The sequence below is a fragment of the Mesoplodon bidens genome (assembly GCF_964165515.1).
Source record: "Mesoplodon bidens genome assembly, chromosome: 5".
NCBI lineage: Eukaryota > Metazoa > Chordata > Mammalia > Artiodactyla > Ziphiidae > Mesoplodon > Mesoplodon bidens.
The window spans coordinates 6748132-6774150 of record NC_138161.1 but is presented as its reverse complement, the minus strand read 5'-3'; the positions used below and the strand labels follow the sequence as shown (position 1 = coordinate 6774150).

General features: G+C 37.3%; 1 protein-coding gene across 1 annotated transcript in view; it reads right to left on the bottom strand.

Moving 5' to 3' along the window:
* Window positions 1–26019, bottom strand: part of BRWD1 (bromodomain and WD repeat domain containing 1) — a 117010-nt gene that overhangs the window by 13022 nt on the left and 77969 nt on the right. The window contains exons 23-36 of the mRNA XM_081234920.1: window positions 25283–25472; window positions 23499–23624; window positions 23296–23403; window positions 20519–20643; window positions 19768–19850; window positions 16473–16584; window positions 15600–15661; window positions 12530–12685; window positions 12182–12302; window positions 10494–10619; window positions 8947–9019; window positions 7803–7844; window positions 5612–5758; window positions 4688–4840 (exon numbers count right to left, since the gene is read on the bottom strand). Of these exons, the coding sequence (XP_081091046.1) occupies window positions 4688–4840; window positions 5612–5758; window positions 7803–7844; window positions 8947–9019; window positions 10494–10619; window positions 12182–12302; window positions 12530–12685; window positions 15600–15661; window positions 16473–16584; window positions 19768–19850; window positions 20519–20643; window positions 23296–23403; window positions 23499–23624; window positions 25283–25472 (1624 nt within the window). The remainder of the gene's footprint in view (window positions 1–4687; window positions 4841–5611; window positions 5759–7802; window positions 7845–8946; window positions 9020–10493; window positions 10620–12181; window positions 12303–12529; window positions 12686–15599; window positions 15662–16472; window positions 16585–19767; window positions 19851–20518; window positions 20644–23295; window positions 23404–23498; window positions 23625–25282; window positions 25473–26019) is intronic.

Below are 26019 nucleotides of genomic sequence, written 5' to 3'. Positions count from 1 at the left end.
TTGTTTAACAAAAATGAGTGCTAAAATTATTAGTTCCTCAACATGAAAAAGGGCATGTGTGAAAACCCCACAGTTATCATTATACACAATGGAAAATGACTGAAAATCGTTCCCCCTTAGATCAGGAATGATACAAGGATGCCTGGTTTCACCACTGTTATTCAACACTGTACTTTAAATTCTACCAGAGCAATTAAACAAGAAATAAAAATAATTCAAATTGGAAAGGTAGAAGTACAACTATCTCTATTTGCAGATGAAATGATCCTATATATAGAAGCAATCAAAGATTCTACAAGAAAGCTATTAGTGCTAATAAATTAATCCAACAAAATTACAGAGTATGAGATCAACACACAAGAAGCTGCTCTGTTTCTATACACCAACAATGAAAAAGCAAAAAAGGAAATTAAGAAAGCAACTGCATCTCAAATAGCATCTAAAACAATAAAATATGTGGGAATAAATTTAACCAAGGAGCTGTAAGACTCTCCACTGAAAATTACAAAACATTGCTGGAAGAAATTAGACCTAAATAAATGGAAAGACATCTGGCATTAAGGGATAGAAAAACAGTAGTCAGGATGTCAATACTGCCCAAAGCAATCTACACATTCAATTCAATCCCTATCAAAACAGACATGGAAAAAGTCAATCCTCAAATTCATAATGAATTGCACCCCCTGAATTGCCAAAACAATCCTGAAAGAGAACGAAGTAAGAGGACTCAAATTTCCTTTATTGCCAAACTTACTACTAAAGCTACAGTAAACAAAACATTATAGTACTGACACAGAGACAGACACTCATATGTATAAACCAATGGAACAGAACTGAGCTCAGAAATAAACCCATATATCTATGGCCAACTGATTTTCAAAAAGGGTGCCAGGCCACTTAATAGGGAAAGAATAGTCACTTCAACAGATGTTGCTGGGACAACTGGATTTCTACATGCAAAAGAATAAACTGGACCTCTCTCTTACACCACATACAAATATTAACTCAAAATGGATCAATAGCTTAAATAAGAACTAAACCATAAAACTCTTAGAAGAACACATGAGGTGAATCTTCATGACACTGAATTTGGCAGTGGATTTTTTTAAACTATTTTGAACACTATTTCCAAACATTTGCCTCCATAAATTACTCCTTAATATATATGTTTTGTGCAAGTAGTCTTTTCCACAGTTAATACTGACTGTCTATAAAAAATAATTATTAAGGGCTTCCCTGGTGGCGCAGTGGTTGAGAGTCTGCCTGCCGATGCAGGGGACACGGGTTCGTGCCCCGGTCTAGGAAGATCCCACATGCCGCGGAGCGGCTGGGCCCGTGAGCCATGGCCGCTGAGCCTGTGCATCCGGAGCCTGTGCTCCGCAATGGGAGAGGCCACAAAAGTGAGAGGCCTGCGTACCAAAAAAAAAAATTATTATTATTATTATTATTATTATTAATAAAATTAGAATTAATGGATCAAATGGCACTTAAGCTTCTGACACATATTTTTCAAATTGTTCCATAATAGTGTTGGGCATCTTACAGGCTGTGTGACGCTAAGTAGCAATGGGTTCTTAAACATGAAACCAAAAGCACAAGAAACCAAAGAAAAAAAATAGATTAATTGGACTTCATCAAAATTAAAAACTTTTGGGGCTTCCCTGGTGGCACAGTGGTTGAGAGTCCGCCTGCTGATGCAGGGGAAACGGGTTCGTGCCCCGGTCCGGGAAGATCCCACATGCCGCAGAGCGGCTGGGCCCGTGAGCCATGGCCGCTGAGCCTGCACGTCCGGAGCCTGTGCTCCGCAACAGGAGAGGCCACAGCAGTGAGAGGCCCACATACCACAAAAAAAAAAAAAAAAAAAAAAAATTTTTTGTGCATCAAAGGACATTATCAGAAGTGAAAAGACAACCTACAGAGAAAATGACTGGAAAACATTCATCTGATTAGGACTTAATATCCAGAATATATTTAAAAATTCTTACAACTCAACAACAAAAGGACAAAAATCCAATTAAAAATTGGGCAAAGCACTTGAATAGATATTTTTCCAAAGAAAATATACAAGTGGTCAATAAGCACATGAAAAGATACTCAACATCATTAGTGTACTGACTGTATTTTCTTATTTTCTATATCCTTGATGCTCTGGCATTTGGAGCCTTGATCCTGGAGAGACTACCCCATCCCAGGGCTAGTTCCCAGAGATAGCAAGTGGCTTTTTTTTGCAGGTGTACCTCTGATACAGAAAACAATCAATCCAGAGACCAAACGCCTAACAAAGTCTTCTTTATCAAACTCTCATACACTAAGCCAATATTCCCGCTACCCAAATCACCCCAGGGCCAGGAATCAGACATCTAGAGACACCCCTACAGATCAAAGCTCCAATTACTACAAACTAGCCAATCCTAGACTGTTCACTCTGCCCTGCCCTGCCTTGCCGTCCTGTGAAAACCCCAATCCATACTCTTCCCTTCCCTCCCCTCCCCCCCTGCCTACTCATCAACCTTGTTTCATACTTCTGTTTCTAGGGATCTGTGAGTATAAAGTTCTTCCTTCATGACAATTCATGTCTGCATGTCTTACTATATCTAATTAAAATAAATTCTAGATATAATTTTTAATAAGTCATAACATAAATACAAATCAAAACTACAAGGAGATAACACTTCACATTCACTACGATGGCTATAATTTTTTTTAAAAACACAGAAAATAACAAATTTTGGCAAGTATGTGGAGAAACTAGAATCCTCGTACATTGCCAGTGGGAATACAAAATGGTGCAGCCATTATGGAATACAGTTTGGTGGTTCCTGAAAAGCTAAACATAGAATTACTCTATGAACCAGAAATTCCACTCTTAGATATATACCCAAGAAAACTGAGGTCAAGAACTCTTACAAATACTTGTATTCCCATTAATCACAATAACCAAAAAGTAGAAACAACTCAAGTGTCCATCAAAAGATGAATGAACAGGGCTTCCCTGGTGGCGCAGTGGTTGGGGTCCGCCTGCTGATGCAGGGGACATGGGTTCGTGCCCCGGTCCGGGAGGATCCTACATGCCGCGGAGCGGCTGGGCTCGTGGGCCATGGCTGCTGGGCCTGTGCGTCCGGAGCCTATGCTCCGCAACGGGAGGGGCCTCAGCGGTGAGAGGCCCGCGTACCGCAAAAAAAATAAATAAATAAAAAAGATGAATGAACAAAATGTCATATACCCATACAATGAAATATTATTCAGCCAGAAGAAGGAATGAAGTTCCAATACAGGCAACAACATGGATGAACCTTTAAGGTACTATGCTAAGTGAAATATGCCAGACACAAAAGACAAATATTGTGTGATTCAATTTGTATGAAATATCTAGAACAGGCAAATTCAGAGAGATACAAAGTAAACTGGAGGTTACCAAGGGCTGAGGGAAGGGGAGAATGTGGAGTTACTTGCTTACTGGTGACAGAGTTGCTGTCTGGGATGATGAAAGAGTTCTGGAAATAGACAGCAGTGATGGCTGAGCAACACTGTGAATGTAATTAATGCCACTGAACTATATACTTAAAAATGGTTAAAATGATAAATTTTATGTTTTATATATATATATATATATATATGTAACCACAATTTTGAAAATTTGGTAATACACTAAAACCCACTAAATTGTGCACTTTAAATGCATGAGTTGTGTGATGTATCCTCAAACATATATTTTAAGCAAAAGGGAAAAAGACATGAATGAAATTCATTTTCTGTCTGGAAAGAAAGTCTCACAAATGGTGAATACTGACAATAACACAAGCTTGGAAGAATGTTAGACTTGTATGTTAAACTGATCCAATAAGCCATTTGGATACTGAAGGCCATGAAAAGGTTCTCAGATTACGAGAAGAAATAATAATGCAGGCAGAGTCTGATAGTAAGTAATGAGGGGAAGTGAAATTAAGACAAAAGGGTTAACTAGCAGCGGTGACAGTCACTGCTGGTAGAGAGAGTGCTGCAACATCAAGCACGGGCTTTGTTTTAAAGTCTTACTCTCAAATTATTGTGTTTTTTTTTTAAATTACCCAGCACACTGGCTACCAAGGTTTATGAATATTCACTGAGAGTATGTGTACCCTTTTGTGTATTTATTATGTTTCAACAAGTTTTGAAAAGTTATCCAACATAGAACATTTGAACAAAAATTTAGGAATGTCCACTCTACTTGTGTTCTTAACTAATCAGATGGCCGATGTGTTTCTTCTTCAGATAAAAAATGTTAGTATGACAACAGTAGTCCACGCCCACTTCAGATTTTCCTTTTCTTACTTTTAATATTCTTCCAGCCTCTATCACTAAGTTCCCAATCCACTTTTCAAGATTCCCATATGTAAGAAAACAGACTTTTCTCACTGTATACATCAAAATCAAATTTGTTCATTTTTCACTGGTGTCCTCATTCGCACCAATCCTCTTTTGTTTATAAAACTTGAGGAAAGCGGAACAGTGTCACAAGGAAATGATGTTTCCTAAGCAGATGCCTGGGCAGTGGCACTCTATGCTGGGCAGTGGCACTCTATGCTTAACAGTGGTCTTACTCTACTCACTGATCTTTTATGCTCCCACCTCTACCAAACACTAGAAAATTACCAACTACACAGATCACACATACTCTATTTTTTTTATAAACCACTTTTAAAATTACCTTTGATCTTTTATTTGGTGTATATGCTTTTGCATTGCTAAATATCAACCGGATGTCTTTGCAAAATTCCAAAGGGCTGTCATAATTTCCCGCTTCTAAAGTTTCCCTTACTGTTCCAAAATCCATTGGAGTATCTATAATATCTCGGTAATCCTAGGTTTTAAAAACAATAATTAGTTCAAAGATTCAATTCCTGTTTTTAGAAATGTTAAGTGCATCAAATCTCTAAAATATTCAAAATGACAGAAGAAAAAAAGGTTACAAGGATCTTAAGAATCATCAATAATTTTAAAAAAGACATCCAAACATATGGACAAGAAATATAACAAAATTATATACTTGGTAGCAAGATATGAAATAGTTTTTATTTCCTTCTTTATACCCTTCTATAATTTCTAAGCTTCCTACAGTAAATTTGTGCTTTCTAATCTTTTTTTTTTTTAAGGTCATTTTCAATTTCCCTATTAGAAAGTAAAGACAGACACTTTTAACCAATTCTTAGTTTTCCTGGGGCTGGGCCTACTAATCCTTCAATTATATTATGTAACACTGGTTAACTAAGTCTTAACCCAAGTTACAAGGGTGGCTATTAATTCAAGAAAACTGTGTAAAACAACTCTTCCACAGCTGAATTAGTGGTCAGAGACAAAGTTAACAGGAAACCTAGTCATCTTACTTTTTGGTTGCTGGAGGCGGGGGGGGGGGGGGGGGTTCTTTTTTTTTTTGGCCACGCCACATGGCTTGCAGGATCTCAGTTCTCCGACCAGGGACTGAACCCGGGTCACGGCAGTGAAAAACCCAGAATCCTAACCCCTAGGCCACCAGGGAATTCTAGACACCTTACTTTTTAATTTGAATACCTCTACCCCAATCTCCTCTACACCAACAAGAAAAGCCCCAAACATTCAAATAATGACAACTTACTGGATATTCAACCAAATCAACAGGTTGTCTAAATGGTTCAGAATCTTCACATTGAAATATTAAGTTCACTAGTTCCTTACACTGTTTCTTCCAGTTGCTTTCAACATAATTGGTTGCTTTGATGCTCCTTGTTTTCCAATCATGAACCTAAAAATACATTCATAATATTAGAAGTTTTTTCAATCTTGGAAAAGTCACACTATGGTATGGTATAGTATAATGGTAAGAATGCAACTGAGCTGTTGTCTTCTGTATTATGTCATAATATGTCATTACATGATTTTCTATCTACTTGGGGAAAAAATCCACTCTTTAAAAAAACCCAATGTCACATCTGTTACTCTAAAAACATTTTCATTCCACCACTTATCTCCTAAGTTTAGAAAATGTTTTCACAGAATATGAAGTATCACACTGGATAATGTAGTAGGCAGAATAATGCTCCCAAAGATGTGTACATTTTGGTCCCAAGAACCTGTGACTATGGCAAAAGGGACTCTGCAGATATGACTAAAAGAGTAGATAGACTTTGAGATGGGGAGACAGTCCTGGATTATCAGGGTGGGCCCAATGTAATCACAAGGGTCCTCATACAAGGGAGGCAGAAGAGTCAGAGGCAGACTGGAAGATGCTATGCTGCTGACTGGAAGATGCAAGAAGGGGACCATGAGGCTCCAGAAGCTGGAAAATGGAAGGAAATGAATTCTACCCTAGAGTTTCCAGAAAGGAACACAGCTATGCTGACATCTTGACTTTAGTCCAGTGAGACTCATGTCAAACTTCTAATCCACACAACTACAAGGTATTTTTATTGCTTAAGGCACTAGATTTATAATTTGCTACAGCAATCATGACAAATACTAAACAGATACTAAATACTTTTAGAAGTCTGTTTAGAAATGAAATTATATGAAAATGGTAATAATTCAAGTCTTAACTTTTCATTGTTATTTGAGGCAGCATATTATGAAAATTGATGTGATAAAAAGCTTAAATTTAAGCAGCATTTGAATGAAATATAAGATAACACTATTAAGCATTTTCCAATTAATAAACTTTACTTTTAATTAACATATTATATTACATAAGAGCTTCAAGAACTGCTGATGACACCACAATTTTAACTACCCAATATCCAAAGCTTATCTCCCACTTTGTTCTCCCCTATCCTCCCAACAAATCCTCATTTTTTTTTTTTTTTTTTTTTTTTTTTTTGCTGTACGTGGGCCTCTCACTGCTGTGGCCTCTCCCGTTGCGGAGCACAGGCTCCGGACACACAGGCTCCGCGGCCATGGCTCGCGGGCCCAGCCGCTCCGCGGCATGTGGGATCCTCCGGGATAGGGGCACGAACTCATGTCCCCTGCATCGGCAGGCGGACTCTCAACCACTGCGCCACCAGGGAAGCCCCAAATCCTCATTTTTAAAAAAAAGGTTCAGTCACCAAATCCTAGTTAATTTTCCCATTAAAAGGCCTCATCTTCTTTCCTTCCTCTCTATTGCAAGCCAACACTATTCTCTTTTCTTTTTTAATGGCCACGCCACTGTGCGCTTGTGGGATCTTAGTTCCCTGACCAGGGACTGAACCCGAGCCCTCGGCAGTGAAAGTGCGGAGTCCTGACCACTGGACCGCAAGGGAATTCCCAGCCAGCACTGTTCTTGACTAAGTTTCCCACCTTTTCTCTGAGATTCTTGCAATGAACTCCTAACTTTAATACAAATCTATCTAACTTTAATCAAAATCTATCTGTTTTGGCTATGAAACTGACTCTCTACTGTAAATTTTTTAAAAATCTTTGGTTTACAATATCACCATAATCTGCTCCCAACATAACAGCCAGGCACAACCACTTTGCTCACTCCAAAATTCAACCCCTACACCAGTCAGGCCAATGTTCTCAGTAGCCCACTGACATGCCACACTTTCCTACATTTTTAGCTTGAATCATAATAACCCTTACTTTTCGAGTGTCCTCTTCTTACTCTATCTCATTCTGAGGACACAGTCCAAATCCCAACCCTCCCACTAAACCTTACCTAGCCATCCACCTTACGGTGATTTCTCCCATTTCTCTTATAAAATATTCAATATCAATATCAATGTAACTTTTCAAAGACAACACCTAAAATCTTATGTTGATTTTAAAACACAGAGTAAATAAACAACTAAGGTTAATCACACAAATTAACTTACTCTCCTTCTTCCAGAAGATGTTTTAGGAAGATCACTATCATCCTAGGAATAAAAATCAGAGCATTTTAAGTGTTAATTATTTTCATTAGATATGCAATAATCTTAGCATATCAAAGACATTAGGTTTACGAGGGTTATAACTTGTTAACAAAATCTCAAAATACAGATTATCAGATGGTCTTTGTGGCACTCACCCTCCAAGAAACCAACCCTTATTCTTATTCTTAATAACCCTTTACATTCCCTAACATAAACATGCACTAAATCCAAAATACAGCTATCAAAAGTTGCCTTGTGCATGTCCACAGAAGACATGCCCAAGGAGCTTTAAATGTGTTTTTACCTCTTCCACAAAACTCAGAAAGAGTCTCCCACAGATTCCTACATTTTGTATGCTACACATTTTCTTATTCCCTAAATCACATATTGGCATCCCTATTTTTATTCCAATGAAAATCAGTGAACTACAATAATAGTTTGTGTAGAAACTGACACCACACTGTTTTTAAAAAAATATCCTTCCTGCAACTCCATACAACAACCTGATTTTCTATGAAGTGAAATTACACAACATCAATGACATCTGCCTTTACTTACACTTCAACACCATCTTGAGTGAAGGATTTTAGGGTACTTACAGCATGGTAAAGTTCATTAATTTTTAATTACAATTAAATCCAACTCTCAGATACTGATTTTTTTTTTTTTTTTTTTGGCTGTGCCACATGGCTTGTGGGATTTCAGTTCTCCAAACAGGGATTGAACCCAGGCCACGGCAGTGAAAGCACCGAGTCCTAACCACTAGACTGCCAGGGAATTCCCTCAGATGCTGATTTTACCAAACATATCCAAGGTACTTCTTATAATACACCTTTCTCTATCTCAAATTTGGAAAGAGAACATATTCCACACCTAAGTTAATTCACTTAGACATAACTTGTTTGTTTAATATCAATTATTGGCTATTACCTCATTGATGATCTAGATCATTTAAAAATGTAGTTTTATCAAGTGCCCTATTTTCATAGTTCATTGGAATATAGCAAGAATTGATTTAGGTAACCAACGTTTTCTACTTCACTCTTCATTTTAAGTTATCATTTGAAATTAACAAAAATCATTATAAAATTGACAAACTTCATACCAAATCCCCGGCATTTTGCTCATCATTTTCAGAAGTGTTAGAAAGTTCTGAGATATTTGTACAGTCTTGACTCCTAAAAGACAATTTTTTAATTTAACAGTATGCAAATGTAGTCCCTGTCTCCAAATATTCAAACTACAGGTTAAGATACAAACAGTTCCCCAACTATGCAAACAGTTCCCCAACTATGCACACCTAATTTCAAGCAGTAGAATATCAGGTTTTTACTCTATCCTCTGTGGAAACAACTGACCATACTAGAACACTGAAAGTGAATTTTTTTTTCAATTTAAGTGTGTACAGAAATACTATATGTATAGCGTCAATTGGATGAATACACGGATGAGTTTTTCAAACTTATCAGCACTAGTAATATTTGTACAGTGAGTACCAGGAAAATGGTTGATTTGAGATAAAAAAAGAATAGAAGCAAAAAAGGAAGTAAAAACTAAAACAAATTATATCTTAACCTCACTGTAAACACAGCAGAAGAAAGAATCATAAAATAGGGGTATCTAGGCACAACGGAGATGAAAATGTGTATGTGACCTTCCTGAAGTAGAAAGAAGAAACTTTGGGAGGAGAGGCAACAAGTTTGAGTCCTCCAGACATCAGACAGATTCAGCCCAGGAGAGTGAAACAGCTGGAATCAGTTATTCCGCAGTTTGTAGCCAGATATTGAAAATGATGTCAGAGCTTATAAATTATCTTCTCCAGTATATAATTCTTTCAAAGAATCTTATAACTGGGGGAAAGGCATACAAGATCATATAGCAAAATCATTCATTTTAAAGGAAAGAGGCTGAGTAATATGTGCAAAGTCACCCAGAAAGTTCACCAGAACAGATTAGGTTAGAACCTGGATCTCAATTTGCAGGTCAGTTTTCATCCTACTAGTCCAAATCGATTTCCAAGTGCAAGAAAAGTGTGGAATATTCACAGGATACAATCCAAAACAGATTAAAACTCAATCTAATCATGAGAAAATATCAGACGAGCCAAATAATTACACAGTACCAAATAAGTGTCCAGCACTCATAAAAAAAAGATGATAAAAGAAAGGAAAGACTAGAGAACAGATTAAAAGAGACAAAGAAAACAAAACAGTGAATGCAGTGGGAATTCTGGATTGGATCCTGAAACAGAAAAAGACATTGATGTAAAAGCTGATGAAATCCAGATAAATTCTACACTTTAGTCAATAGTACTGTACCAAGGATAATTTCTTAACACTTCATAAGGACACCACAGTTGTGTAAAATGTTAACCTAAGGGGAAAACAGGTGAAGGGTATATGTATACATAGGACAACTCTCTGTAGTATAAAATTCTTTCAAAATTTTAAAAAATAGAAAAAATTGGACTATTCAATTTCTCATTCCTTTACCTAAATTACAATCACAAAAGAAGAAACGTAAAGAAATGTCATTTAATGTAACACACTAAAAGGGTATAATTCAGAGAGCACAAATTGAGAACTGGATAGTTTTAAGAGCACAATATGCAAAGTCACTTTTCCACAACATCTATAATATGAGGTCACTTACTTGATAAATTTTAAAAGCTGGTCAGTTATCTTCTTAGCTGATCTTGCAATTACACTCTCAGGTTCATTAAATGTTCTGGCATTATGTTCTATATATCTGACTTCCCAAACTAATGCAGATAGCCTCCTTCAAAGTAAAAAATAGGCAATTTAGGGCTTAAAAAATGAAAAGACAGAAACCAAGTAAAAAAATCCAGCATGTTAAGCCAGCATGATATATTAATTAAACCATAAGTGCAAAGTTATAATGAATAACTTTCTAATACTCTCAACTTGATCACAGTCGTAAGCAATTATATTGGAAGCTGAACTGCAGAGAATACATTTAAGGACTGAAAGTCATAACAGATCACTTAATCACATCCAGAAAACCAAAAGAGCAACCGTCCCTTTTCACACTGCCTATAGGTATATTTGAAGCTACTGAGACTCAATGAAGAAAATGTGTTAAATACCATCAATCCTAAGAAAGTCAATCTGACTATAAACTCACAAACTGGTTTCTGAACGAATGCACTCAGAGGTAAATTAACATCAACAATGTGAACTCAAGAAGTCAGTTTTGTGTAAAGATAATTTCTCAAAGCAGCTGAATCATACAGAAAACCATCACCTGCTTTAAAAAAAAAAAAAAAAGTCAGGCTTCCCTGGTGGCGCAGTGGTTGAGAGTCTGCCTGCCAATGCAGGGGACATGGGTTCGTGCCCCGGTCCGGGAAGATCCCACATGCCGCGGAGCGGCTAGGCCCGTGAGCCATGGCCGCTGAGCCTGTGCGTCCGGAGCCTGTGCTCCGCAACGGGAGAGGCCACAACAGTGAGAGGCCTGCGTACCACAAAAAAAAAAAAAAAAAAAAAAAAAATCTGGGCTTCCCTGGTGGCGCAGTGGTTGAGAGTCCGCCTGCCGATGCAGGGGACACGGGTTCGCGCCCCGGTCCGGGAAGACCTCACATGCCGCGGAGCGGCTGGGCCCGTGAGCCATGGCCGCTGAGCCTGTGCGTCCGGAGCCTGTGCTCCGCAATGGGAGAGGCCACAACAGTGAGAGGCCTGCGTACCACAAAAAAAAAAAAAAAAATCTGGGCTTCCCTGGTGGCGCAGTGGTTGAGAGTCCGCCTGCCGATGCATTGGACACGGGTTCGTGCCCTGGTCCGGGAAGATCCCACATGCCGCGGAGCGGCTGGGCCCGTGAGCCATGACCGCTGAGCCTGCGTGTCCGGAGCCTGTGCTCCGCAACGGGAAGAGGCCACAACAGTGAGAGGCCCACGTACCGCAAAAAAAAAAAAAATCACTGAGAATGGGAAATTTTATAGTTTTCAAAGCTCTAGAAGCCAGAGATAAAAAGTTGATGACTCTGGGGATTTAATCTTTCAAAGGCCAAAGTCATTATTAACTAAATTTTACATTTAAATGGAGCAGCTTTTGCAAAAAAAGCAGACTACTAAAGACTGAGGAATGAAACGTGGTACTTCTCCTTATCCAGGTTCTATCCATACCTACCAACAGGCATCTAACACACTGTCTTACACACAGGACCAAGAAATGACTGTAACAAAAGAAGAGAATGTAACAGAAAATAATGTTAATCAGCCCCCACTCCACCACTGTCACTATCAGCCACCACTACCTCTCTTAACTCTACCTGGTTAAATGGGCAAATATCTTTTCAAATTTTTTTTAAAGTAGGTTTCTACTGACCTGTAAAATCGATTAACAAGTCTCATTCGAATTGTATACAGATCAGTTGGATAGGCCACTACAGTACAGTACTTTGGATATGTACAGAGATCAACTGGACCTGCAAAAGCTGCTGCTATATCTGTAATGGCAGAAGGAAGAATTTTCATCAAGAAATTCATTACCTCTAAGTGATATTTCTCTACAAATCATTCATAAACAGAGCTACAATTAGCACTATAGGCTTGCCCAAATAGTAACAAATACAAATTGTAATAAAGAACATAACCACAATTATGCTACTGTTTTAAAATACTTCTGTGGAAAAGAAATCTTGAACATGAAACTTGTCACTGTAAAGAAACTTACCAAGATTCAAAAGTTGATCTATACCACGAATAATTCGTTCACATTCTTCATCTCTCGATTTCTGACCCCATTCACCATCTTGGGGTTTGTAGAGCAATTTCTCTAGCTCATCTGAAGTGACAGAAATACTAGCTCCTAATTCTTCAGGTGGATCAACTATGATTGCATGAACAACAACAACAACAAAAAAAAATCAAACCAAACTAAATATACACTATATTTAAATTCAGTTGTCCAAGTTCATATACAAGATACTCATCAAAGGGAAAAGAAGTTACTTTACAGCAGAAACACCTGGCAGACGCCACCTAAATTACATGATTAAAGTTCACAGTCCCAGTGACAGGACCAAGTGCTGTCACACGCCTCCTGATATGATGCACTGAGAAAGACACAACGTCCCTTCTCTGACACTCTTGCCAAATATGCAAACTCTGGACTCAATCATGAGGAGACACCAGACAAACGCAAACCGAGGGAAATTCTACAAAGTGGCCAGTGCTCTTCAAAACTGTCATGGTCATGAAAGATAATGGAAAGATTCAGGGATTCCAGACTAAAGGAGACTAAGAAGACATGGCAGTGAAATCCAATGTGTAAAAGAACATTAGGACCATGGTCAAAATTTGAAAAAGGTAAGATTAGAATTGTATCAATGGTATTTCCTGATTTTGATACATGCACTATACTTGTGTTAAGATGTTAACATTTGAGAAAATTGGGTGTTCAGAAATTCTTCGTACTCTTTCTGTAATATTTTTAAGTTTGAAACTATTTCAAAATGAAATGTTTAAAAAGTGCAGTAAAGGGCCTCCCTGGTGGCGCAGTGGTTGGGAGTCCACCTGCCGATGCAGGGGACACGGGTTCGTGCCCCGGTCCGGGAAGATCCCACATGCCATGGAGCGGCTGGGCCCGTGAGCCGTGGCCGCTGAGCCTGCGCGTCCGGAGCCTGTGCTCCACAGCGGGAAAGGCCACAACAGTGAGAGGCCCACGTACCACAAAAAAAAAAAAATGCAGGAAAAATTGATAATGGAGGAGTATGCACATTTTTAAAAAGAACAAGAGGCAATGTAAATATTCAGAGAATAGTTTCTTGAAAACTATTTTTTAAAAAAGGAGAAAAATGTCAACAGAAAGAAGACAAACATATCAATCTAACAATGTGATAGGTAAAACGATATTTTAATATTTTAAATTATTATTTAAAATATTATTATTTTAATATACCTTTCCGAGACTGATAATGCAAATGAGCTTTTCTTCATATGCCTCCAAATTTATTTTTCTGCCTGTTCATGTCTTTTGATAACTCTTCTAAAGACTTATTGGCCTCATTAACATGTAAAATCTCTTTATGTAAGTGCTTTTATTGATTTGGTATCATCTACAAAGCAGCAGCTATAACTAGCAGTTAAAAGCACTGGTTGGTGCCAGATGGCTTAGGCTAGAATCCAAACTCCTATCCTTTCTAGAGGTGTGTGACTTAGCTAAGTTACTGAAAACGCTCTGAGCCTGAGTTCCTTCATCTGTAAAATTAATAATAGAGCATCACCTCAGAGTAAGATTAAATGAATGGATACATATAAAGTTCTTAGCAGCAGAGTAAGACCTCAAAAAAATGTTGGTTTTCACTTATCTATATATGCTTTATACAATGCAAAATGTCATTTCATATTGCTAAGTATTATTTGTTAAGATACTAAGCTCAAAAGAAAATTTAATAAAGGAGTCACTGGTGACTCTTAAGAGTGTAGTTATTTTAAAAAATTTTTTTTGAAAAAAACTCCTTAGTGGGAAGCAGCCGCATAGCACAGGGAGATCAGCTCAGTGCTTTGTGATCACCTAGAGGGGTGGCAAAGGGAGGGTGGGAGGGAGACGCAAGAGAGAGAAGATATGGGGATATATGTATCTGTATAGCTAATTCACTTTGTTATACAGCAGAAACTAACATACCATTGTAAAGCAATTATACTCCAATAAAGGTGTTTAAAAAAAAGAGAGAGAAAAAAAAAAAAAAACTCCTTATTTCCAAAGTAAAGCAAGGCAACAGTTGATGGAGATATGTCAGAGAATAAAACACAAAGGAAAAAGGGCTTGACCCTTAAGGCAGACACAAGAAGAAAACACAAAGATTTCATGTGTCAAAAATGGTGGATGTGGAAGGACACAAGTTCTTGCATGTTTTTATGTTGAATCAACACTAATATAAAAGAAAGCTTGACAGTGGAGAGATGGGAGGCAACAGATATAAAGGGTACCCCTTCAGAAAGTCTAACAAGGGCTTCCCTGGTGGCGCAGTGGTTGAGAGTCCGCCTGCCGATGCAGGGGACACGGGTTTGTGCCCTGGTCCGGGAAGATCCCACATGCCGCGGAGCGGCTGGGCCCGTGAGCCATGGCCACTGACCCTGCGCTCCGTAACGGGAGAGGCCGTAACAGTGAGAGGCCCGCGTACCGCCAAAAAAAAAAAAAAAAAGTCTAACAAGAGTGAAGTAATTCAGTAGCGAAATGTTCAAGAAAATGAAATGAAAGCTGTTTTAAGGTACAAGACACAAATCCAAACTTGAATGGAGTTAGGAAGGAGGAAACTAAAATTGTTGGAGGGAATGAACTAAGTGTAAATACCAGGTCCAAGAGAAGTTCAAAGGAGTGGGACCAACAAGCACTGGAGAAGAGAAGGCCTTTGGAACAGAGACCTCTACCTCTCAGACAAGTTGAGGTAATGCAAAAGACAGACAGAAGTCAGGTTACAGCTCTTCTCTGAAGAAAGAACAAGGGTAAAAGAATAAGGATGAGGAAAGAGAAATGGAGGCTATGTGAAGGAGATCAAGAAGAGACTAAAGCACAATTACATGAGAAATGACAGTTGGTGACTAAGATACAGCGAGCAACAAGCTGGAAACAGGATAAGAATTAAGGAGCCAGATACACATAATTCTGTTCACTTGTTTTAGTAAAGCTCACAGTTACCATAATAATTTAAAAATGTTTCTCAAAGACCACAAATGTGCTCTATGTGCATTAGTAACATAAAAACTTGAAAATGTATTTTCATTGTTTAAAAATTACATACCATTATCAGGTATTGGTTCCATGTCCCATGGGCTAAGTTTTTCAATTTCAGTATTGTCCCACCTGTTAAAACCAAAAAAAAAAGTCTGGCTAGCCTTTCATAAAGACAAATGATAGCACGTATAAAATAGATAACTAATGAGAACACTGTGTATAGCACAGGGAGCTCTACTCAATGCTCTGTGGTGACCTACATGGAAAGGAAATCCAAAAAAGAGGGGATATATGTATACGTATAGTTGATTCACTTTGCTGTAAAGCAGAAACTAACACAACATTGTAAAGCAACTATACTCCAATAAAAAATAAAAAAAAAACTGTGGCTAATAACTAGGTACCCACTACAAGAGTAAACAAAAAGATAGAAAATGAAAAAATTAACCTCACTGTAGCAGTAAGTTTAAATATTAACAGTATGTCTTTTTTCGAATAGATTATAACAAACAAGTATAAAAATGTATGGTGGATTCAAGGACAAAACCAGAAATCCTGTGTGGCCTGTACCCAGAGTAAGTGAAGAAAGACAGTGTGAAGGCCTTGAATGCCACACTTCAGAATGTGGACTTTGTTTCCACAGCCAAGGGAAAGGCAGCAAAGACTTTTTTTGAACAAGGGAAATGAAGTAACATGTGCTCCTGAACAATGATCCCGCAATATTGGGTTGAGGAAATAGGTCCCAGGGAAGCAAGTAGAACCTGTACCAAGGTGGGTACCAGTAACAGAGGCATTCTAGAGAGATGCTGCAAAGGTGAGACTGACGTGACTTAACAAAGAACTCAATGGTGTATTTTTAACCTGAAACACGCCATTCATACCACAACCTGCCGCAACGAACAAATGTTTGTAGATGATTGGTTTTCATCTGCATACATACCTAACAATGTAACACTGGAAATGACTATCAGGGTACTGTGGCTGATACGGCTCTTGACTCAGCACCGTTCCAAACCACCAAGCATCGTCAATGATAGAACGAAACCTGTCACCTATAAGAGAGACGACCAAGTCTGAGACATCAATTTGCTAACATTAACATTTTTAACTTACAAAATAACTATGACAGATAAAACAAATCAAATAATATTTTTATCTTAAACTTAGCCATTCTCCGCCACTTACCTGCAATCTTTAGTGATAAAACATATGTGAAAAAGACATAGTACTACACTCGGCAATTTACCAAAGGTATAAAACCATATAATATAATTGATGAAAACGGTTTATGACTAGGTTCCATTATTTAATGGATCCAAATGCCCACTGCAAAGTAAGTTCTATTACAAAGAAAAAAATTTAACAAAACTCAAAAATCTTTTACAATGATGTATACAAATCGATAAATATTTAATAAGCATATTAAATATACTTATGAAATATGTAACTTTTCCTGAATAAAACAAGTTATAAACGTATGATCAGAAGTTAATCCATGATTCTTCTAAAGTTGCTGCTATATAAATATCTCCACATAAAACGGTGTTCTAATTCTTAAGATCTCATAATAAAAATCAGGTCTAAATGTACCCTTGAAAATACGTATTTATTATTTAAAAGAATTAAACATCCACATATCCCATTATGTCAGCATAATATAAAAGCAGGCAAACAGACCTTAGGAGAGCTCCCTATACAAACCAAAGTAACTGGAAAGAATACTTCAACTGACTTCAGTGATTTTAGATTATACACATACATTTCTAAATATATTCTATAACTGTTAACAACTTCTAGAGAAAGAAACTGTATTCGATCTTTGTTTTATATATATTACAAAAGAAACACAGACTGCTGTAATAACCCTATCTCCTCCTTCCCATCCATCCCATCATTTTCAAAACAAAATCAATATGAAAAAAAGTTACTTATCCTTCATTAATAATTCTTTGGTAGATTAACAATTCTTTCTTCAAGAAAAGTTTTACAGAAATATTATCAATCAAAATTAAAGCTACATATCACTCCCAAGAAAGAGAATATTCCCCACAAATGGTCGTGACTAAAGAAAGTATGCTTTCAATAAATTCTGTAAAACTGAAAAAAATAGCAATATCACAACTATTGGAGCTACATGTTTTGAGGTTAATATATTTTCAAATTTATATAAACATGATCTTTATGTATATTTTACTTCCAAATCATTAGAAACCCATAAGCCCCTCATCCCACCACCCTTCTACCATTAATAAAGTTCTATTTTTGACAGTATTTCATTAATACAGATATTCCAAAACACTTCAACTTAAAAAAAAAGTCTTAATAAATTTTAACAACAAACATTTTTAATGGAAGGAATATACTAAAATTTTGATGTAACACCATGATTTCTGTCCAATTCTATAATGTAAATAACCTAATTTAACAAATATCAATTACAATATTTGTTACAATAAGTATTACTGTAATAATAACAAATCCAGGGGCTTCATTTTGAGAAACCTAATACAAAAATATATGGTTACTAAGTGAGCCAGTCTTTGACACCAAGAATTAGTTAGGTAATATTTGTCTTCCCTATTTATCTAACATTAGAATACTTTCAGTTGAGATAAAAATAGTTCTTTGGTGTAAGACTAAAAACTTTAAATTAAAAGGAGGCTTAAAAAATTCATTTTCTCATGGTAAAAATGGGCATTTCTATTCCATTAAGATTTTTCAAATAAACCTATTTTGGCTAGTCAAAAGCAGGATAAACATCTGCTCAGTAAGAAGTTCTCACAAGCAACTTCCTATAATAACTGCTCAAACTTCAGGAGAAGAGGTAAGATTTCTATGGGGGAGCAAAAACAAATTAATTAGCATAGAAGATATGATACAATAATTTCACAACCTCAAAAATAAAACAAAACCCACCAAATTACAAGGGGTAGTCAGGAATCAATCTCTAGCATTTACTTGTAGAGAATCGAGGTTAAGAAATTTTTTTGAATGGGCATGTTGGTAGAAATGAGAGCTTCTAATTTACACATCATGGGGGTGGAAAACCAGATTGGCTAGGAAACTGTAAAGTTCTTTGGGACTTGGCTGTACAACATTAACTTCTACATATTCCAGCTGTCTGGTTTGTTTTTTGTTTGGTTCTGTTTTGTCTTTGGTAGCTAAATGTTTCTCTTCAAGAAAACTTTCCTTTACACCTCCAGTCCCCAAAATAACCCTGATTACTTGTGTGGACGTTACCATTAAAAATAGTCTACTAAGAGCACCCACACTCTCCAGTAAGATTTCATTTCAAATAGGGACAACTCAGGGAATTTATTTACCTGTTTCTATTGCCTGCAGAAAAAGGCAGCAGGAATTAGGAAAATTAATGCAGTCTGAACATCATTTATGAATGTGTACACCAGCTGACACAGCCTAGGTAGAACTTAGTATTTCACTAAAATTGATAAAAGGAGAATGACTTTTCATCCTCCTAGGTGACTAAAGTCAAACTCAATACATGAGATCCCCAGACAGCATTACATACTGGAAAGTAATACATATACACCTGTGAAGTAACTATTACAGTTGCTGGCCTAAGTACAGTCATCAATTATGTCCTGAGGAGATTAATAACCTACACAAGTCAAGCAAGTGAGCCTACCAGCCTGCCTTAAATAGTCACCATGAAAACCACATTGGAACCACATTCAGAAACCCACATGCAAAAGTTAGTGCCTACATTTAGGTGATTTTATTTTTTCTGTCGACCCATACAATTCATGGTTATAAAGCGTAAGTTTTACACAAATTTTTTATGTTTTAAAGGAATGGTTACCTCAAGTCAACCTATTTAAGTCTGGGTTGATATGATTATCAAAGGTAAGATATTCTGGCATACCAGAACATTATTGTGTTATTTTTCAACTTTCTTATTGTTTTACATTACAGGTAATTTTGTGAATTATACCAGTGTCACATTAAAGATGGAAGTAATGCAGTGTGGACAAGTCTGAAAGGACACAGAAGGTCTACTCTAGCCTATATTACAGGAGTAAGAAATCATCCTTCCAAAATGTCACATACCATACCAAGCCCTAAGCAAAATATACTTAGCAGTCTTATATTTCTTTCCAGAATTTACATGTTTGCATCCACCATAATAAGCAGCACCAAAACCAAAAAATTTAGAGCAATAAAATGGGAGATTCATTTCTCAGGGTATATATAAAATTCAGTAAGGACAGACTTACAAGACTGCCAGTTCCTCTGTCTTGCTTCATCATAAAATTGACGCAATACAAGAAAGTCAATAACATCTGGCATATCATGATATCTAAACAAAAATAAAAGAATGTTAAATTTCCTACACAGCAGGTTATAGTCTAGAGCAGCAATGTCCAAAAGAAATACAATGGGAGCCACATACGTAACTTTTAATTTTTGACTAGCCTTATTAAAGTAAAAAGAAACCAGTGAAATTAATTTTAATAGTATATTTTATTTAACCCAATATATCCTAAATATTGTTTCACCACATAATCAATACAAAATAATGAGATATTTTACCTTCTTTGCCTTTATACCAAGCCTTCAAACTACAATGTGTACACTCACGTCACACTCCATTCAAATTAGCGACAGTTCAAGTACTCGGCAGCCGCACGTGGCTAACAGCTACCATATTGGACAGCACAGGTTTAGCAAATTATTCTAACATTTTCTCAAAAACAAATGCAGAAGCAATTTCCACTTCAGGCCAGAATTCTCTACACATTTAAGTGGCAAGAAAAATGTATGAAACACGCTCCCGCCTAACTGCTGCTGCTGCAGTACCAGCATTTGTACTTCCAGTGGGTCCCATCTATCAGAACGTCAACTGACAGCTTGGGCTGTCCACAGTGTTCTACTATGTACCCTGCAGCTGAATGCAAAGGACATGCTGATCAGCGAGAGGGAAAATCTAAATGTAAATAATGCCATTTTTAAAAAAGTAACACATACCTAATAGAGAAAGATTTGTCCGTAAGTTTTCCAGTCGCAGGATCTATAAACGCTAGTTTGAGGCAACAAAGTGTAGGGGGACCAACCTCATATCGTATTCCAACTATTTTGACCAACTCTTGATCCTTTAACAGATATTTTTAAAAGAATAAATGGTTAAAATAAAGCAATTCCTCAAGATGATAATTCTCCACATATTGCCAAATTAAGTCAGCTCACAATTCAGGATTCCAAACCAGAAGAAGGGTTTAATTTACCATTAATTACAATCGTTTTTGCTAAATCTTCACATCTTTTTGAAGACCGCTATTTAACACTGTTTCTAACATAAGGAATATACCAACTTTAGAAAAAAACACAACAAAGGTATAAGAAGGAACACACAAATCACCCATCAGCTCAGTATCTAAACACAACCACTGTGCACAATCAGAATTTCCTTCTGGCTTTCTTCTCTTCCTAGAGAAACATTTTCATTTATATAATTTTGTACTATGCAAATCAAAATATATAAGCATTTGGCTTACTATTCTTCAAAAACTTGACATTAAATTTCTATCTAACACATTTCAATAAATATTTGTTGAAGATCTATGTGCCATGACCTATTCCAGGCAGTAGGGGTAAGACAGGGAAAGGGAGAAACTTCCTACCATGATACAGCCTCCTACTCATTATACTGTAATTAGCCTTCCCCCAATACCTGTTTCCTTAATACTAAGAATATGAGATGATTCATCCATTTATTCACTGCACAAAATGTTATTGTTATAATGTGCCAAACAAAGTGCTAAAAATACAGTTGGTTCTCATTATCTGCAGCATTCTTACTATTCTATAGTGCCACCCAAAATGATGAATTAGTGAGTTCCCAGTGAACACTGAACCACTCACTGCTCCTGGAGGGAGTACAAGGCTAGGTGGCTACAGGCCCCCAGTCGTAACATTTCAGTCACCTAATTAAGATAGTATCTTGTATAATGTGAATGTCTATGTAAAGACACGTCATTTTTTTTTTTTTTTTTTTGGCGGTACGCGGGCCTCTCACTGTTGCGGCCTCTCCCGTTGCAGAGCACAGGCTCCGGACGCACAGGCTCAGCGGCCATGGCTCATGGGCCCAGCCGCTCCACGGCATGTGGGATCTTCCCGGACCGGGGCACAAACCCGTGTCCCCTGCATCAGCAGGCGGACTCTCAACCACTGCGCCACCAGGGAAGCCCGAGACACGTCATTTAATCTACATTGTTGAATCATTAACATTGAACTCACAACCAACAGCACTATGACTCATGCCTAAAGGAAGCTTATCTAACACACAGATTTTCTCCATAAGGTACATCATCAGCTTCTCGTACATAGTAACACAAGACAGAACTTTAGCACTACGCTAGGGGACCATCTTAAACAGCAAGTCACCAACACAAAACTCTGAAAAAAAAGCACAAAAATCTGCAAAATGTTTAATGTGGCACTGAATAGACTGCAAAAAGAACACTTATTTATACAATATGAGAGCTCAAAAGAAGGAAGTATCACCTTGTTCAACCTCAGCTGAGAACATGCTGGGCAGACAACTCAAATCTTTTGCCACACTGTGCATGTCTGCAGATGACTAGAAAGCACCTTGAGTACTGATTTTGGTGTTACAAATAGCAAACAGTGAGAAAGGCAAATTCGTAAATACAGAAAACAAGAAAAATGAGCATCAGCTGTCCTCAGGTACACAGTAATAAATGAAAGAGACATAAATTTGAATGTGTCTAAAGCCAAATTCATAGAAGTAGAGCCGCTGAGTTTTTTCATCTTCTAACAGTTAATGAAAGTATCAAAAATATGAAGTATAAAGATTAAAAATCACCTGTAATACTACTCTACATGTAATCACCACTAACATTTTAATGTATTTATTTTGGTTGACCATATGTCTTTAAATTTTTATCATAACCAAAACCAGAATTTCACATCCCGTTTTTCCTCTTAGTAACACACTGTGAATACCTAACATTCATTCTACAAACATTTTAAAAGCCTCGGTAACATGGTGGGCTCTACATAGTAGCCAAATGTGTGAATATATATCATGGTTTGGTTCATTCAGTACTGTGGGATATTTGGATTTTTTCCTAATTTTTTGTTTTTATAAACAGTGATATAGAATTTAAATTTATATGCACTCTGGTTATTTCCTAAATTACCAAAAGTAGAACTGCTGATTTAAAAGGTCTAAATATTTTCAGTTTCAATTCCAACTGCCAAGATACCCTATAGGGAGCCTGTACCTGTTTCATGCACCCTTATCACCAAGTTGAACAACTATTAACAAAACTAAACCTTTGCTACTTGTTAAAATATGGTATTTTCTTTCTTTAAATGTCAAAAATATGTATATACATAAAACTGGTTAAGTACAGAGAAGCTAAAGTTTTTTCTGTATTTTATTACATGTGAGGTCAAACCTTTTTCTCCAATTTGTATTGGTTTTTTTGAAAACTTGCACTTCTCTTTTGAAAATCTGTTCTGGGTACAATCATTTTAAGATTGATATATACAGCCAAGCTACCTTCCAATAATGTACAGAGTGCCCAGTGACAAGCGTGTCTTCTGACTAGACCTTAATGCTTAGCAGGTAATAGCAGAAATGTTTTTAAGTTGGAAATTAACAGAAAGGTAGTAATGCAGTATGCCTCCAAGTAGGTTATTTTTAATGGATTTATAAATAATTTAACTATACATGTATGTGGTAAATATTTAATGATTCAATAATACCATCATCTTACCCTAAGATCCATTTTTCTCCATGGCTCCTTGTTAGGGTTCAGTTCATAAATGCTATTTCTTCTGACAGCCTCAATATAAGCTTCATGACCCTGTCGAAAATATATTACCTACAAAAGGGAAGTATACATTTAAACATAAAAACCTAAGAGTAATATTAATTTTACGTTCCATTATCCACATGTTTAAACTTTGTTACTCTCACCTCATCGCCCATTTGAGGAACAAAAGGAGACTTCCGAAGTGCGGTGTCAGTTATCCAAACCGGAGGATGAAATTCATATAGACGTTCCATGTTTGCAAGCTCTGCCTGAGTCATCCTCCGCAGAGTCTGCCAGGGGGAAGAGAACAAAGTTTAATAGAATAGAAAGGGGCAGCGTGCACTGTTTAATTGAAAAACATTCAGAATGGTTGTTTTATTAGCATGTCACCTAATGATTAGTTTTTAAACAGCATACGTATTTGGTTCTTTAACGTACACAGGAACATTATCAGCTGTGCAAGCATTGTAGATCTACCAAGCACTTTCCTAGCGTCTCCTGAATTTCTAACAGATTCTGCATAGCACTTTACATCCTATGAAGCGGGTCTAATTTCCAGCTGGATCCTCTTCAACACACTAAGGCTCCTTTGCCAAGACTCCACAGTGAATTTCACCATGGACTAATCATCTCAGGGAGTCTACTCTTGATTTGAGGTTTTAAGACTGATAATTTTACATATGGTATCACATGTGGAATCTAAAATATGATACAAATGAACTTTTATGAAATAGAAACAGACTCACAGACACAGAGAACAACTAGTGGTTGCCAAGGGGGAGGGGGGTGGTACAGGGATGGAATGGGAGTTTGGGGTTACCAAATGCAAACAATTATATTTAGGATGGATAAACAACAAGGTCCTACTGTATAGCACAGGGAACTATATTCAATATTCTGTGATAAACCATAATGGAAAAAAAAATTTTTTTTAAAGACTGGTAATTTAAAAATATAACCACAAATTCTTTGATACTCCTCCTTTCCTCTTTAAGAGGTGGAGCGTAGGTATCCTCCACTCAATGTGGGCTCCAACTACTTCTAACAAATTGAAAAAAGCAGAAGTAACAATGAGCAACTTCTAAGACTAGGTCATAAAAGGCTTAGCCCTTGCTTAATTTTTGGATTACTTGCTCTGGGGACAATCAGCTACCATGTCAAGAAGACACCCAAGCAGCCCTATCGAGAGGCCCATATGGTGAGGAACTGAGGCCAGCAGCCAACTGTCCCATGAACAAACTTCAAAGGTCCACCCCCAGTCAAGCCTTTAGACAACTGTGACCCAAGCTAACATGATGACTGCAACATCATGAGCCAAAAATCAGCTAATCAGCTCCCAAGTTCCTGATTCATCAAAACATGAAATAATACATGTTTCTTGTTTTTAAGCTAAGTTCCAAGATGATCTGTTACACAGCAATAGATACCTAACACAAAGACACAGCATCTTTAAATAACAACAGCTACCTATATGACAGGAGCACATGTAGCACTGTACATGGAACAAGGTATAGCAATATTACAATTAGGAGAAAAGTATGAAGACAGAACATGTCAAATGAAAATGGGAAACAGGACAACAGCAGACAAAACAAGAAGAAAGGATCTTAAAATGCCTTGAAGTATATTTTTGGTGTTGGAACTGGAGGACAAAATAAGAGTTATGGTGGGGATCTGAGCAAAACAGAGCTTTCCCTCTAAGTTACAGATTCAGAAAGGTGTAAGTGCCAAGTCCAACTCAGAGCAGATTAGAGAAGTTTTAACAACCAAGGAGATTTTCCAAAAATAAGTTTGTTTGCATTTTACGTTTGACTCCTGATGATGTATATTGATCAAAAAAATAATAATAATAAAGCCTCCAAATTCCCAAAGATTTCTAATTTCTAAATATGGACAGAAACTATAAAAGTGTAGATAGATGGTATTTTTAAAGATATACTTTTCTTACCTCTTTTTTAGGCTTATTTTCTTTCTTTCTCTTTCGTCTCCTTTTTGGAGGAGATACATTCTCAGTAGACATTTCGTCCTCTGAACTACTATGAAACCGAGTAATTCGTCGACGGGATGACGTTCGTAAAGGAGGTTGCAGGTTGATGCCTGCATCGGCCGTCCAATCAGAGTATCTAGATGAAGAGCCGCTAGGGAGGTAAACAGTCTCAGTCATACAGAACCAGAATCTAAGCCCTAAGAGTAAATTCATCCTACAACCTTAAGAGAGGAGAGACAACAAGGAGGAAAGAAAAGATCCTGGGAAGCTTCGACTGCCCTCCCTATCAGTGCATATTGAAATGACCAGAGACCATGAGAAGGAGAAAAATCTTCACTGACACTGGGAATTAGGAAAGGATATGAGCCTGAGAAATTTTTTCTAAGTATAATTTGGATGAGACCTCATAGAAGGCAACATCTAGAGCCAACTAATAACTCCCTTTCCAAAAGTGAAGTGTAGCTACGAAAGCAGGAGAGACTGTGCAGAAGAGCAGCGCGGCCCCTGAACCGCAGGAGGCTCCAAAATGGGGCTACAATTTCTAACTGGAAGGACAAACCGTCAGTGACTACGCTGAGAGCCACAAGGCAAGCACAGAACAGAAAGCTCTAAGTGGACAAAGCTTCTTGCCAAGAGGGGGACTCTCCCTGATACGAGAAAAGATCCCAGAGAGGGCCTAGTCCTAACCTACCCTGGAG